Source organism: Nannospalax galili, unplaced genomic scaffold (genome assembly GCF_000622305.1).
Source record: "Nannospalax galili isolate Female #2095 unplaced genomic scaffold, S.galili_v1.0 scaffold1272, whole genome shotgun sequence".
NCBI classification, from domain to species: domain Eukaryota; kingdom Metazoa; phylum Chordata; class Mammalia; order Rodentia; family Spalacidae; genus Nannospalax; species Nannospalax galili.
Window position 1 is genome coordinate 2,528,758 of NW_008332402.1, and position 15,133 is coordinate 2,543,890.

Below are 15,133 nucleotides of genomic sequence, written 5' to 3' on the forward strand. Positions count from 1 at the left end.
TTATTTTTTTATTTTGTATTTTTTTTCTTATTCTCAGTGTTTTTTATATATATATATATATTTTTTTTTTAAAGGAGAATTTATTTTGTACATTAAGTAGCAGGTTATCCTTTCTATTTTTAAATGTTTATTTCCTGATCTCAGTTTCTCACTTAGCTGTTGTAACATATTAAAATAAGGAATTAAGTAATTAACTAGTAAAGAAATCCAGGTTTGTTTGAACACTTTCCTTGTATAGTGTCCAAATAAAGCAGATGGAAATCATTAATGCTTGTTCTTATGCTAAGGGGGCTTAGCTGTTCCTTTGTGTGCCATGTTCTTGACTGTGCTCTCTGTGATGTGTCTATACATGTAAAACGTTATATCTGTACTTACATTTTTATCTGCATGTTGGAATGAAAAGGAAATTGTTGATTTACATAGCTATGATTTAACATCACAGAGAACACGCCGGGCAGTGATCTTTCAGATGATGAAGTGCGTGCTTTTACTTTACTATTTGTAGAAGAAAAACAACAGTGAAGACACTGTGCATTTACGCAGACTATAAATCTGATGAAAGCTACACTCCAAGCAAAATCTCAGTCAGAGTGGGAAATAATTTTCATAACCTTCAAGAAATTCGGGTATGTCTTTGGTTTTTTAAAAGATATGTGTTAATTCATTCTCTGGATGATAGTCATAAATTGTTAGTATTGAAAAACTATGTTACAGGATATTTTTATGTTCTTTTGAATTGTTATTTTTTTTTCTAATGTTTTGTTGTACAATTTTTAGGCATAGAGAAAGGCTAAAAAATTGCAGTGACTCCTAATATACTCACCTTTAGGATTTCTTAATTGCTTATGTTTTGCTATTTGCTTAACTAAAATCTGTTTTTTATATATTTCAGAATAAGTTACAGGTAGTTAATACTGTCTAGAGGTGCAGGAGTGGGTTTGTTTTCTCCATTGATTGAAAATTTAAAGGCAGGAAGGAAATGTTACCAGAAATTTTGGGGAGTCTTGGTGGAGCTACCATATGATACTGGGGAAATCAGGATCCCCATTTGGGTTCTTAATCTTATTAATGAAAAAAAAAAAAAAAGAAAAGAATGAGCTCATGGAAACTTGAGGACGGCTTATTAGAGTTAAAAAAAAAAAACAACAAAAACCTTCGAGTAGGCAAGCTGCATGTCTCACAGCTGCCGGAGAAGGAGAGTGGGGAAGAGGGAGAAAAGGCAGACAGTGCTGTGGTGCGAAGACTTTGAGAACAGTAGTACAGAAGCCCAGCGTACTAGGGAAAGCGCACTTCAGTAGGCTCTGGCTAGAACCTGAAAGAAAGAAGACAGAAGAGAAGAAAGAGGAATAAAGGCGTACATACCCAGCTGAATCTCTAACGTTATGGTGGCTGGTAGGAACTGTACTGGGGGCAGCAGTTTGGGACAGAAAAGTACATTATTTTAAGGTGAACCTGCTTCCTTAGGGTGGTCCCCTAGCCAAGTCCTTTACCTGCCCTACTGAATTAACTTAAAGGGAGACCATGGTCATTTCTCCACCTAGAAGTAGATTCCATTATTTACTGTAACATTTCTATATTTTACCCCAGATATGTCAGCATGATATACTAGTAGAGTTATCAATATTTACTTAATTTTCATTTAAAAAAAAATTATGTTAGGCGTGGTGGCACATGCCTTTTAATCTCAGAGGCAGGCAAATCTCTGTGAGTTCAAGGCCAGTCTGGTTTACATAGTGAGTTCCAGACCAGCTGGGGCTGCAGGGAGACCTTTTCTCAAAAACAAAAAAAAGACAAAATTTTATCACTTTTTTTTTTGAGACAGAGTCTCCCTGTAGCCCCAGCTGGCCTGGAACTCACAGAATCTGCCTGCCTCTGCCTCCTGACTGCTGGACTAAAGGCGTGCGCCACCACTCCTGGCTTTTATTTACTTATTTATTCATTTATTTATTTATTTTTTTATGTGTATGAGTGTATTGCCTGCATGTGAGTGCACCCGTGTTGTGCAGTGTCATGGAGGTCAGAAGAGCGCTTCAGATTCCCCTGGAACTGGAGTTAAGGACGGTTCGTAGCCACCATGTGGGTGCTGGGAACTGAACTTGGGTCCTCTGCAAGAGCAGTCATTGCTCTTAACTCCTGAGCCATCTCTCCGGCCCCACTTAATGTTCATTTTAAGAGGAAATTTATGTAGGGTTTTATATAAAATCTTAAGATTATTTGGCAACATTTACAAACATGTCTGTGTAGCCCTACTCCCTTAAAATGCAGAACGTTTTTTCTTGGTTTCCATCTCATAGAATGCTTTCTTTATCCCTTCATGCCAAGTCTGTGTATGTCCTTAAATGTAAAATGAGTCTTTTAAAGACAGCATGTAGTTAGTTGGGCTTTGATTATCCATCAGCCATTCTGTGTTTTGATTGAAAGATGTAATCTTGAGGCTGGAGAGCTGGCTTGGTGGTTAAGAACACTGACTGTTCTTGCAGAAGACCTGGGTTCGAATCCCAGCACCCACATGGCAGCTAACAACTGTCCATAACTTCAGTTCCAGGGGATCTGACAGCCTCTTCTGTCCTCTGCGGGCATTGTATGACAGGTGCACTTACCTACATGCAGGCAATACGTGCATACACATAAAATTTAAAAAAAATTAAAAAAAAGAAAGCTGTGATCTTCTGTAGTCAAAGTAATTATTAGTAGGCTGGGGACTATTTTGTCCATTACTTTCTGACTGTTTTCTAGGTACCTTCTTTTCTCTGTTTTTGACTTTGTGATTAGGTAATTTTTCCCATTGGTATGCTTTGGTTCTTAGTTTTTATCTTTTTCTACATAATAGCTTTGTGATTAGCATGTTGTATAGTAGAGATTTTATCGTTGTAACCAAGGCGTTATAAACTGGTAACAACTTGCTTTTGATTCCTTAACTTTGTATTTTTACTCTGGTGCCTTACATTCTGTTTTGATGTCAATAAACGTACTCCTCTCTCTGCTGTATTGTTCTGTGACTTTTCTTGGAGAAAACAAGAGAACAAGTATCTGTTGATCCTAGATAAGGCACTGAGGATATACCGAAGGAAAGAGCCCGTCCAAGTCTAGCTTAGGAATCAGTGAGTCTGTTGGGGTTACTTGCAGGAGTATGGGTGAGTGGTTCCTTACAGAAGCAGGGATGACTTAGAGGCAGATAAATCACTGAAAGCCTACTGCACCATGGGTGGTAACTCATGACAGCCGCATTCTCTAGAGCTCCCTGCCTAACTCCTTTCCCCAGGAACTAATTATTACTGCTTCTGTAACCTTAGAGAGGAGCCTTGTGAAGCTTGGATGATGGTTCAAGAGTCCCTTGAGACACGTAAATTTTGTTAACTTTCTGAGCTTTTTAAGTTTCATTACTTTCTGAGTTTTAAAGAGCCTCTCTCCTGGAGGGAATGTTTCAGCTGAGGGAACAGTTACACAAACATATCCCTCAACAACTTATTGTAGTTATTGTTATTTTTAAAAGTTCAGTCTTCTAACCTTCAAGCCAAAGGTATAAGTAATTGCACAATGCCATTACAGTATTAAGAATCTGATCATGAGCTGTGCATGTTGACCGTCACCTATAATCTCAGCACTTGGGAGGCTAAGGCAGAACATTTGCTATGAATTCAAGGTTAGCTTGGGGTATGCTGCATAGTGAGTTCCAGACCAGCTTGGCCACTAATTAGTACCCTTTTGCTTCAGGTAAAGAATTCTCTTTAGAATTTCTTTGTTTTGTGACAGAGTCATGGTATATGGCCCAGGTTGGCCTGGCCTTGAACTTGATGATACAGCACAGACTGGCTTTAAACTGGTGAATTTTCTTCTTTCTGAGTACTGGTATTATAGTTGTGTGCCACAACTAGCTCCCTTTAGCATTTCTTGTAGGTGAGATGGATGGATTTGTGATGGACTCCTTCCTCTTTGTTGTGGAACGATTTGCTTTCTCCTTTATTTCCGTATTCTTGGTTGGCAGCTTTTCCGCAGCAGTGTGTCCACGGTGTCCTCGCCTCTCACCCGGCGTCCTCACCTCTCACCTGGCCTATGTGGTTTCTGCTGAGAGGTCTGCCACACTTACTGGGGTGCCTTCATTTGAGTTTTGCTTCTTTTGTCTCGCCACTTTCAGTGTTCATTCTTTGAATTGTGACTGATTATGACGTGAATTGTTGTCACCTTTTTGTTTCTGGATTTTTGTCTTTTCCCCAGTTTGGAAAGGATTTTTATTTCTTTATTTTTATTTATGTATATTTGTGTATGGCTGTGTGTATGTATGCACACGTGTGCAGGTTCCCCTAGAGGCTAGATAAGGTTGTCAGATTCCGTGGAGCTGGGATGGATGCTGGGATGTAAACTTTTGTTCTCTGGAAGAGCAGCAAGTGCTCTGCTAAGCCATCTCTTCAGATTGGTTATTTCTGTATCTTATTTTATTTTATTTTATTTAGTATTTCTTATTTTATGTGTATGAGTGTTTGGCCTGCATGTATGTAAGTGTACCCATCTTGTATAGTGCCCATGGAGGCCAGAGGAGCTTTGTTGGATCCCCTGGAACTACAGTTACAGAGGGTTTTTAGCCGCCATGTGGGTGCTGGAAGCCGAACCCAGCTCCTCTAGAAGAGCAGTCAGTGCTCTTAACCTCTGAGCCATCTCCCCAGCCCCTGGGGCTTGTTATTTCTTTAAATGGGCTTCTGCCCATCTTTCTACTTGACTCCCATGGCCTGAATATTTATTTTTGTGAGCTGTCTCATAAACTTTGCAAGCTTTCTTCATGACTTTTCATATTTTTCTTCTCTGATATGTTGTATAATTATGTGATCTGTCTGAGTGCACAGATTCTTTAGGTCTTGTCTGCTCTTGGTGCTGTCTTGTGCATTAAAATTTTTTATTCACTGTAATTCTCAGCTCTAGAATTTATTTCATAAAGAATTTCAGTCTCCAATTTATTTTGGTTATTTATTGTTCTGATATTTTTGAATTATTTCTTACTTTCTGAAAGCTTATGAGTTTAAGGCAATTAGTTTGAATTTCAGGCACTTTATGACACTATTTCTTTAGTGTCGGTTATTGGTACTTTATTTTGTTCCTTTGGTTGTATATTTCACTGATTATTCTTTTTTTTTTTTTTTGGTCTTTTTGAAACAGGGTCTCCCTGTAGCCCCAGCTGGCCTGGAACTCACTATGTAGACCAGGAACTTACAGAGATCAGCCTGCCCCTGCCTCTCAAGTGCTGGGATTATGGGATTGATGGTGTGCACCACCACACCCAGCTTTACTGATTATTCTTGATTTGTATGGCATGACCTTACTGTCTTTGTACTCGAAGAACGAAATTATTCCAGTCATTTTTGAAGATTGACTCTGTTTAAGAAAGCTCATCATCAGCCAGCCCATTCACAGATTCTGGGAAGGACAGTTGGTATGATCCATGGGTATTTTTGCTGTTGGAGTCCTCTGGCAGGCTGGCCTGCTTCCTGATAGGTCAGCTGATTGGGTGAGTCTGGTAACTTAATCTGAAGTGGTGAGCCTTTTAAATCCACAAGAGCAGGAGTGGAGCTTGTTTCTGCAAGGGACAGCCAGAAGGCTTGTGTCCACAGGGGCTGACATGGCCCTATGGTAGCCTTTACTCGAGTGTGCAGGGGCTGCGATGGACCTGATATCCAGGCCCATTGGAATAGACCTAGAACTTAAGTCCATGGGAGTATTCCTAGTGCTAGGGCACACATGTAGGCAGAGACCACTGGGTAGACCTGAATCCTAAGCCCAGAGGGGAATGCCTAGAATCTTGATTTGTAGGGACAATTCTGGCCACCTCAGTCTATGGATGCTGCCCTGGTATCGGGGGATAGACTTGGATCCTGGGTTTGCTTAATCACGTCTGGTCCCTAGAATCATTGGAGCATGAGTTTATAGGGTTGTTCATAGAGGATAGGTGTCTGAGTGCAGGCTCAGAGGCTAAGTCTACAAGAGCTTGCTTGGGTCGTGTGGTTTCAGGTACTCTCCTGAAGAAAGGGTCCACAGATATGGTCTTATAGCATGAATCCATGGCTGCCAGCCCAGCGTTGGGGTCTCCTGTGACAGGGCTGAACCCTGGTCTTGGGAAAGCCTGACAGTGGACAAAGCTTGAGTCGTTGTCTGTGGATGCCAAGCTTGTACCTTAGGCCATTGACTCTAACATGGCACTGGGGTAAACCTCAACCTCGGGGTTGTGTTTACTTGATAAAGGGCTAATATAATACCCGAGATGGGTCTAGTGCTGGGCTGGTTTGATTGCAGGGTCAATAAATACTGGCCTGATGAATAGGACCTTGGGAATGATGGCATGATGTTTGGGCAGGACTGAAGCTTAGGGCCATGGGATCCACTTTACTGTTGGAGCAGCCTAGATCTCAGGGATGCCAGGGCTGATCTGGCCCTGGAGTATCCTTAGCGACTGAGTCTTTGAGGACTAATTTGGCGGCTGGGGTAGTCCCAGAACTTGAGTATGCCAGGCAGCTATGAAGCTTAGGTGTGCTGGCCCTGAACAAGGCAGGCCTGCTGAGTGCTCATGGGTACTGGTGTAGGTAGGAGCTGTGGTGTCTTGCCCCTCACTGGCCTTTCTTGGATTGGGCTCCACGTTGGACTCTGAGGCAAAGTTCAAGCAGAGGGCAGTTCTTCTCACCGTGCTGCTTGGGTGCTTTAGTGCTCTGAAGACATGAATAATATAAACTGTCCTTCTCACCCTCTTTGATGTGCCTTTTTCTTATTTCTATTCTATATCCAGGTGCTGTATTCTCATCTGGCTTTTGTGAAGGTGTTTTTGTGTACAGATGTGGATTGTTGTTCTAATTTAGCTTCTGTGGTGGGACAGGTGTTTCATAGTCCTACTTTACCATGTTACTGACATCTGGACTCGTTTGCTTTCTTGTAATAACTACCTGGTCTATTGTATACAATTGTCTTACTTTATTTTTGACTCTGGATGTAGCCGAGGCTGGCCTTGAATCCATCCTTCCTCCACCCCCACCCTGTACTGGAACTACAAGTGTATGCCATCACACTTGGCTAACTTTTAAATTTTTTTTTTGAGAAATATTTTTAGTTTTTGAAAAGTTGTTACTAATATACTTTTTTAGATGGAAGGTTTTTGTGTGTGTGTGAGATCAGTATGAGTTTCTTATACTTGAATGAATTCATAAATAATCAACTATTTTATTAGTTGATTTTCAATTACTCTAGTGATTTTTCATTCTTAAAGTTTTAAACATAATTATAGTTGATCAATTGATAGCCTTTATTTAGTCTTGTGTGATACACTTAATGTTTAGTGGTCTGAAGACATGAGACATTTACTTGTATGATTTGTTTGATGTTTTGTGTTTATCAAAATGTACTGGTCGTATTGAGAAGCTTTCTATGGGGGTAGGATAGCACCATTTTGGTTTATAAATAAAAGTTGTTTTTCTTTAGGTAGCTTGGGATCTGTGAAATACTAGAGATAATACTTTGATTCTGTGTGGTCTATATTTGAAATGTCCACTAGGTGTCACTGTTGGCTTTACTTTCCCTTTCTGTTCTCTAGTAATCAGTTGAATGCCTCAACTGGTCTTAATTCTAGTTTTCCTAGAGTTTATTTATATTTAAAAACTCTTTGGTGCTTTTTGGGAAATGTACATCTTCATAATTTTCTATATGTATTAAGATGCTTCATATTTTAATTAAGTTTTGCTAATACTAAATGAAGTTTTAGAGACGTTAATAGAACATTGAATACTTGCACCTTGGGGAATACTTTCAATCTAGTCTTTGCTTCTTTTATACTATTTAAATGTTGAGGCAGTGGTTGTTTAGAAAAAGGGATGTTATAGGTAATTTCTTAATTTTTTTCTTGCATATTCTGTGTAGTAACAACATGGCCTTGTGAGACTAGTAATCTTAAACATTACCAGGTGATAATCTGGACTGTTTTCCTGAAAAATTTAATGAATATGCTCCATTTTAAATATAGTTCTCACCAAGTAACCACAATTTTTGGATGTTGTTTTAAAATATTAGTGCCTTACCCTTTGTAGTTCATACTTTTAATTATGCATCCCTCTATGTGAATTATTATATTTAACCTTTTTTCTTTATGCGTTCAAGAAATAAGTAACAGGTAGCATTTTGTTTTTTAAGGAGAGATGAAGTAAATCATGATTTTTTTTTTTTTAAACATTACTACATGACCTACATTTTTAGGGAAGCTTTTTTTTTTTTTAAATTCAGATGTGAAGACAAGTAATTAAAACACTGTGAACTTTTACAAGGTTTTTGGAACCATCATTTCATTAGTTATAGGACTTATTTAACTGAGTGGAAAATCCAACTACATCTTTTTATATTTTTCCATGGATGTTTGCCCACCGGAGGCTGAAGTATAAATTGGAATTGGAATGTTTTAGTAAGTTTTTCTTTTTTTTTTTTTTGTTAGAAATTGTGGATTTTCTTACTTAAAACATTTGAAACATTTATCTTCTATAATCTTATATGGATTTGAAGTAGTAATTTAAAGGAACCGAAAGTGAGTGGCTGTGTATCTCAGACTTATTCTTTTTCTATGAGATGGCTCCCTTCATTTTAGTTACAAAGAGTAACTAGGTCTTTGTTATCTCTACTGAAGGATCTCTACAGAAAGGTCTCTGACTTGTGAATGTGTATCTTGTCTAACTGTAGAGGAATTTAAAGTGGACTTTCTATTGATATAAAACTGGGCTTGGTCAAATAGAAAATTTTTATTTGAAAATTGTTCTTTGGTTCACTATTAGCATTTTGATTCTAAAACTTATAGCCACAAAAGATAAAATATTGATGGAGTGTAATATTGAGAATTTAAATAAATTTTAAGCCTTGTTCTTGTCTTTCATTAATAAAGCTGTTACCAAGTGATTTTTATTTTTATTTTTAAGAGGAGGATTGAAGTAGTCTTTAATGCTAAGAGAGCTGTAATGATATTTTCTTTTTCTTCCATGTAAGAGAGTCTTTGTGTCTCTATTTGTCTTAAATCAGTAGTACCATGTATGGTACTTTGACAGAAGTGACTAGTAAATTAGTTCTTCTGTTAAACTAATATTTACTGTTACAGTTTGAGTTCCATTAATGTATGTGGTAGTATAAGAAGATGCAAAGGCTCTATCTCTCTACAGATTTAAAATCTACTGACATTTTCTTTCTTGTAAGAGCCTTATTTTAAACAATTTGATATAAAGTGGACTGTCGTAGATAGTATGTATAAACACTTTGTTTGATAAGACAGAGAATGGAATTTATTGAGCCTTTGGAAAAATTAGGTGATTAAAAAATTTTAGTGAGTTTACAAGAAAATATTTTTAAAATTCATTTTTATATTAGATTTATAACTCACAGGTGATATTTTGGTGTTACAAATGTAATTTTTATTCAGAAATTTTGTTTTCTTTCATCTTTCTCCAAAAGTAATACATGAATTTTTGAAAAATTTATTCATGATTGTGTGTAAAGCAGCATGTGTTGCACAGAAGAGCATCATATAATTTTAGTAAAAAGTACATCTCTTGTTATTTGTTTGACAGTAAGCTTAAACTATAGATTATTTGTGAGATGTAGTCTAGCCTCTCTATATAAAATAGACTCCCATTTTATTCTGTGAATATTTATTTAGGGCCTGCTAAGTGTTTATCTCTGTATTAGTTATGGAGATAAAGCAAAGAAAGTCACAATTTCTACTTTTAAGCACTCTATAATTTGTTGGGAAAGACAATAAAATCAACCAGTTACATTAACATTTTAAAAAAGTAAATTTTTAAACTGCATAGTGTAGGAAAATGCTGTCAGCTGAAAGTAATTCCATTAGTAACTATAAAATAAGCAAAATACCTAGAAATAAGTTTAACTTGAGGTGAAAGGTATTTACAATAAAAATTACAAATATCGGTGACAGAAATTGAAACAGGCCCACAAAATAAACAAGGTTTATCCCATGTTCATAGATTGGAAAAATCAATATTGTTAAAATATACATATAGTATAAAGTTATCTGTAGATTCTGTATAACCCTGTCAAAATCCCTATGACATTCTTCACAAAACTAGAAGTTATTATCCTAAAATTTGTGGGGAACCACAAAAACATCCCAAATAGACAAGAGATTCTTGAGCAAAAAAGAAGAAGGCATGAAGAATTACACTACCTGACTTGTAAAGCTGTAGTAATCAAAACGGCATAGTACACTGGACATGGTGATGCAAGATTGTACCCAGCACTTGGGAGGCTGAAATTAGGGGATGGTGAGTTCAAGACCAGCCTGAGTTATGTAGCAAGTTTGAGTCTACCTTGGCCTGCAGACTTTGAGAGTCTGTCTCAGAAAGATAACATTTGTAGTTTTTTTTTTTTTTTTTTTTTAAGAAATAGTATAATATTGACATAGAAGCAGGTATAGACCAATACTATAGATAGAGAACCTGGAAGTAAACCCATATGTCTACAGCTAACTTTATCAGAGGTGTTAGGAGCACATAGTGGAGAAAGGACAGCGTCTTTAATAAATGGTCCTGGGAAAATTTGGCTTTTTCATGCAGAAGATTGGAACTTGACTCCAGTTTCTCATAATACACAAAAGTCAAGCCAACGTAGATTAGAGGTTTAAATGCAAGACCTGAAACTATGAAACTATTAGAAGAAAACATAGGGGAAATACCTTGGATTGGATATTGAAAATGATTTTTTGGGGGAATAAGATTCCAGAAGCCCAGGACACAAAAGTAAAAATAAACAAATTGGGTTACATCAAAGTTAAAAACTTGTGTGTAACATGGGGAAAAAAAATCAATGTGCTAAAGCATACAGAGCTACGAAAAAAAAAAAAAACAACAACAACAAAAAACTCTGTGGACCTGTGGAGACTAAACTCTGACAAAGATTTAGTGTTTAGAATGTACAAGGAACTTAGGTTAATAAAAAAACCCAATTGTAAGTTGGGCAGTATTAATGACCATTTGTTTCTTAAAAAGAATATTTTTAGCCAGGTGTGGTGGCGCTTGCTTTTGCACTGGCATCTGCACTAGGGAGGCAGAGGCAGACGAATCTTTGTGAGTTCAAGGCCATCCTGGTCTACATGGCAAGTTCCAGGCCAGCTGGGGCTATAGGGAGACCCTGTCTCAAAAATACTACTCCCCTCAAAATTATTTTATGCATACAAGTGTCTTGCCTGCATGTAAGTGTCTTACAGTGCCCATGCAGGTCAGAAGAGGAAGTCAGATCACCTGGAACTAGAGTTACAGATGATTGTTAGCCACCATGTGGGTGATGGGAACTGAACCCAGGTCCTCTGGAAGAGGAACCAGTGCTCTTAACTGCTGAGCCAGCTCTCTAGCCTCAAAGTGAACATTTCTTATAAGAAGCTATATAAGTTATATGTGGTGGTCACATTTGTAATCCCAGCACTTGAGAGATAGATGCAGGAGGGTCATGGGTTTCAGACCAGCTTGTTACATGGTTCAAGGCTAGCCTGGGCTACATAGTAGCACTTTGTCTCAAAGAACAAACTAGTAAATAAAAAGAAATACAAGTATTCAACAGATACTTGAGGAAGTCTTCCTATACATCATAAACTATCAAAACCACAGTAGATAGCAGTTCACTATAATTATCAAAAAGAAAAAGGATAATAGGTACTTGTGATGATGTAGAGTAAAAAGACTCCTTGCCTACAGTTGATGAGGTTGTAACTTAGTATAGCAATTTAAAAAATTGTATGGAAGTTCCTAAAAAAGTTCAAAGAAGAACTACTGTATTATATCAGTTACTTTTGTATCGCTCTGACCGTAATACTCGACAGAAACACCTTAAAGGAGGAAACATTTATTTCGGCTCACTGGTTTAGAAGATTTAGTCTATGCAGAACAATGCAGCAACAGAAGTATGTAACACAGGACAGATGTTCATACTGTGCAGACCAGAAGAATGAATCTAGAACCAGGGGCTAGGCTGTCACCTCCTAGTGACCTACTTCATCAGTGAGGCTCCACCTCCTAAAGGTCCCACAGCCTCCCAGAACATCTCTCCCAGAACTTGCTGAGGAACAGAAGGGTTGAAAACATGAAGCTCTGGGGGGACATTTTAGATTCAGACCATAATACATGCATGATCCAGCAATCTTAACTGTGGGCATATTAGAAAGAAATAAAATTAATGGATTAACAAAGCATCTGTATACCCTTGCTTGTCGTAGTACTATTCATAATAGCCAAGAACCAGAAATGCCTTAAGTGCCCAGTAACTGATGTATAAAAAAAAACGTGTGCGTCTATACACAATGGAGTGCTGTTCAGCCACAAGAAGGAATGAAATGCTGTCATTTGCTATAGCACGGATGGAGCTGAAGATTGTCATGCTACATGAAGTAAGCCAGGCACATGACGACAAGTACCATGTGATCTTTTTCAGATGTGGAACCTAATAATGATTTGTCTCTTAGAAGCTGAGGTGACAGTGGTGGTTACCAGAGGCCAGAGAGAGTAGTGGTGAAACTTTGATGATGGTACTGACTTCCAGTTACGTACAAGAGAGTAGTGGTCGCAGACTAGGGTGACTGTAGATGGCAGTTAGATGTTGTAGATCTCAAAACACCATGAGAAAAGATTTTGAGTCTTTTCACCATTAAAAAAAGGGTGAATGTTTGAGGGGATAAAAATGTTTAACTTGACTTAAAACATTATATAGTGTATATATGTATCAAAATGCCACACAATGCATCATTAATATGTATAATGGTATAATGTTTTTTGTATTAGTTAAAAGTTTTAAAAATATATGTAAGAGGGTATGAAAACTTTCAAAAATATATGTAAGAGGGTGTGAGAGTACAGTGAAATATTAGGAGAAATGGTTCAAATTTCTTCCTAAAAGACATGATGGTTCAGGTGACTCTTTTTAAAAAAGTTTTTAGAGCTGAGTGTGGTACACATGCCTTTAATCCAAGCACTGGGGAGGTAGAGGCAGGCAAATATCTGTGCAATGGAGGCCAGCCTGGTCTACATAATGAGTTCTAGGCCAGCTGGGGCAAGGAGAGCCTGTCTCAAAAAAATAAAACAGTTTTTTTTTTTTTTTTTTTAAATTTAGACCAAGTCTCACTATGTAGCTCTGGCTGGCCTGCAATTCATTGTGTAGACCAGGTTGGGCTCGGACTCACAAAGACTGGCTGCCTCTGCTTCCTGAGTGCTGGCATTAAAGACAAGTGCCAGTGTTCTAGTTTGGTTTCTGTTGCTGTGATAAAACACTGACCAAAAAGCAACATGAGCAGGAAAGGGTTTATTTCATCTTACATCTTGTAGTCCATTATTAAGGCAGGAACCTGGAGGCAGGAACTGAAGCAGAGACCATGGAGAAATGCTGCTTGCTGACTTGTTTCCCTGGCTTGCTCAACTATCATTTTTATACAACCCAGGCCAACCTGTCAAGGGATAGCACCACCTACCGAGGCCTGGGCTCTCCTACCTCAATTAGGAGTTAAGAATGTGCCTCACAGACAAGGCCACAGGCCAGTCCAGTGAAGGAAGTTCTTCAGTTGAGGGTCCCTATTCCTAGGTGTCTGTAATTTATATCAAGTTGACAAAAAGTTGCCAGCCTGCCACTATACCTGCTAGTTTAGGTGACTCTTAAGGATCAATATAATGACTCCACAGGTAGAAAATAAAGTAGCAAGCATAACAGCATGGCATAATGACAAAGATCCAAGTGCCACAGTATGCCTGGAATCTGGGGAGTATGGGTGACAAGAAAGCCTGGAGACATACTTACTCATTCCGCACATTTATCATGATGTTTCATGGTTCCTGAGTTTGCGGTCTTATAGGGAAATATAGTATATAGCCGCTTCAGAAGTCAGACCATGCTGACTATCAGACTTTGGAGTTTAGATTTTTTAAAAATTATTTATTTTTATTTTATGTGTATGAGTGTATTGCCTGCATGCGTGTAAGTACACCCATGTCATGCAGTACCTGCAAAGGACAGAAGAAGGTGTCAGATCACCTGGAACTGGAGTTAGGGATGATTGTTAGCTGCCATGTGGGTGCTAGGACTCAAACCTGGGTCTTCTGCAAGAACAGCCAGTGCTTTTAACCAGTGAGCTAGTGCTCCAGCCACTGAAGTTTAGATTTTAAATTAGGAAGCACTGATAGAGTTAATTTTGACAACACTGGGGCTGGAGCCACGAGAAGACCTGGTGAGTGACACCCAGGTGAGTGTTACTAGGATTTAGCTGAGGCTACATTAGCTGAACAGGAAGTGACGCATTTGTAGGAGAATAGAAAGGAATTGTGATTGTTGGCTACCAGGACTGTACTGGGACTGTGCATAGAGTTTGAGTAAGCAGAAGGGGGCATCTAGAATTCTTAGGTTTGGACAATTGATTTGAATGTTGCCATTAACCAGAAATTGCTTTTAGAGTTAATGAATGTGTTCAGGGGATAAAGGGAGAGTGGAGAGAAAGATACTATGGTGATGAGAGTGATTTTGGTCACCTTTTTGATAACTGTTGAGGTAGATTTGAGAATCATGAGCGTGTAAGTAGAAGCTTAGATGTGGTGTTAGGTCATATAGGGAGTGTATATACTGGTAAGAACTCTGCTAGGTCTGAATTCATGGAAATGCCAATAGCGGTTGAATAGTCCTTATTCAAAATCTTGGGACCCAAAGTACTTAGGATTTCTGATTTTAAAAATGGGTTATTTGCATGTGCATAGTGAGATACGTTGTGGCTGTGTCTAAAAATAGAAAATGAAGTTCACTTACCTTTCATATATAGTAGCCTGAAAGTAATTTTGTGACATTTTAGTAGTTTTCAGTTTTATTTTTCAGTCAGAGTCTCTCTGTAGCCCTAGCTGGCCTGGAACTAACTATGTAGACCAAGTTGACCTCAAGCTCACAGTGATCTGCCTGCCTCTGCCTCCCAAACGCTGGACTTAAAGGCCTTTGCCACCACACCTGACTTTAGTTTTGTTCTTGAAACAAAGTATTAAAAAAAAATATTTTATTTATTATTATTTTTTAATTATTTATTTAATAACCATATAATTAGAAGCATTTCATTACAACAACAGCATTGACATATTCACTAAAAATTTCCAGAGCTAAG

The 15,133-nt window shown here is 38.1% G+C and overlaps 1 protein-coding gene across 5 annotated transcripts in view; it reads left to right on the forward strand.

The window, feature by feature from the left end:
• Positions 1 to 15,133, forward strand: part of Anapc10 (anaphase promoting complex subunit 10) — a 76,303-nt gene that overhangs the window by 19,236 nt on the left and 41,934 nt on the right. For all 5 annotated transcript variants that reach the window (XR_003848625.1, XM_008827484.3, XM_029560825.1 and 2 more), the window contains exon 4: positions 506 to 626. Coding sequence is in view for 4 of the 5 variants with exons in the window: in XM_008827484.3 (XP_008825706.1) it covers positions 506 to 626 (121 nt within the window). In the remaining variant the exon portion in view is untranslated. The remainder of the gene's footprint in view (positions 1 to 505; positions 627 to 15,133) is intronic.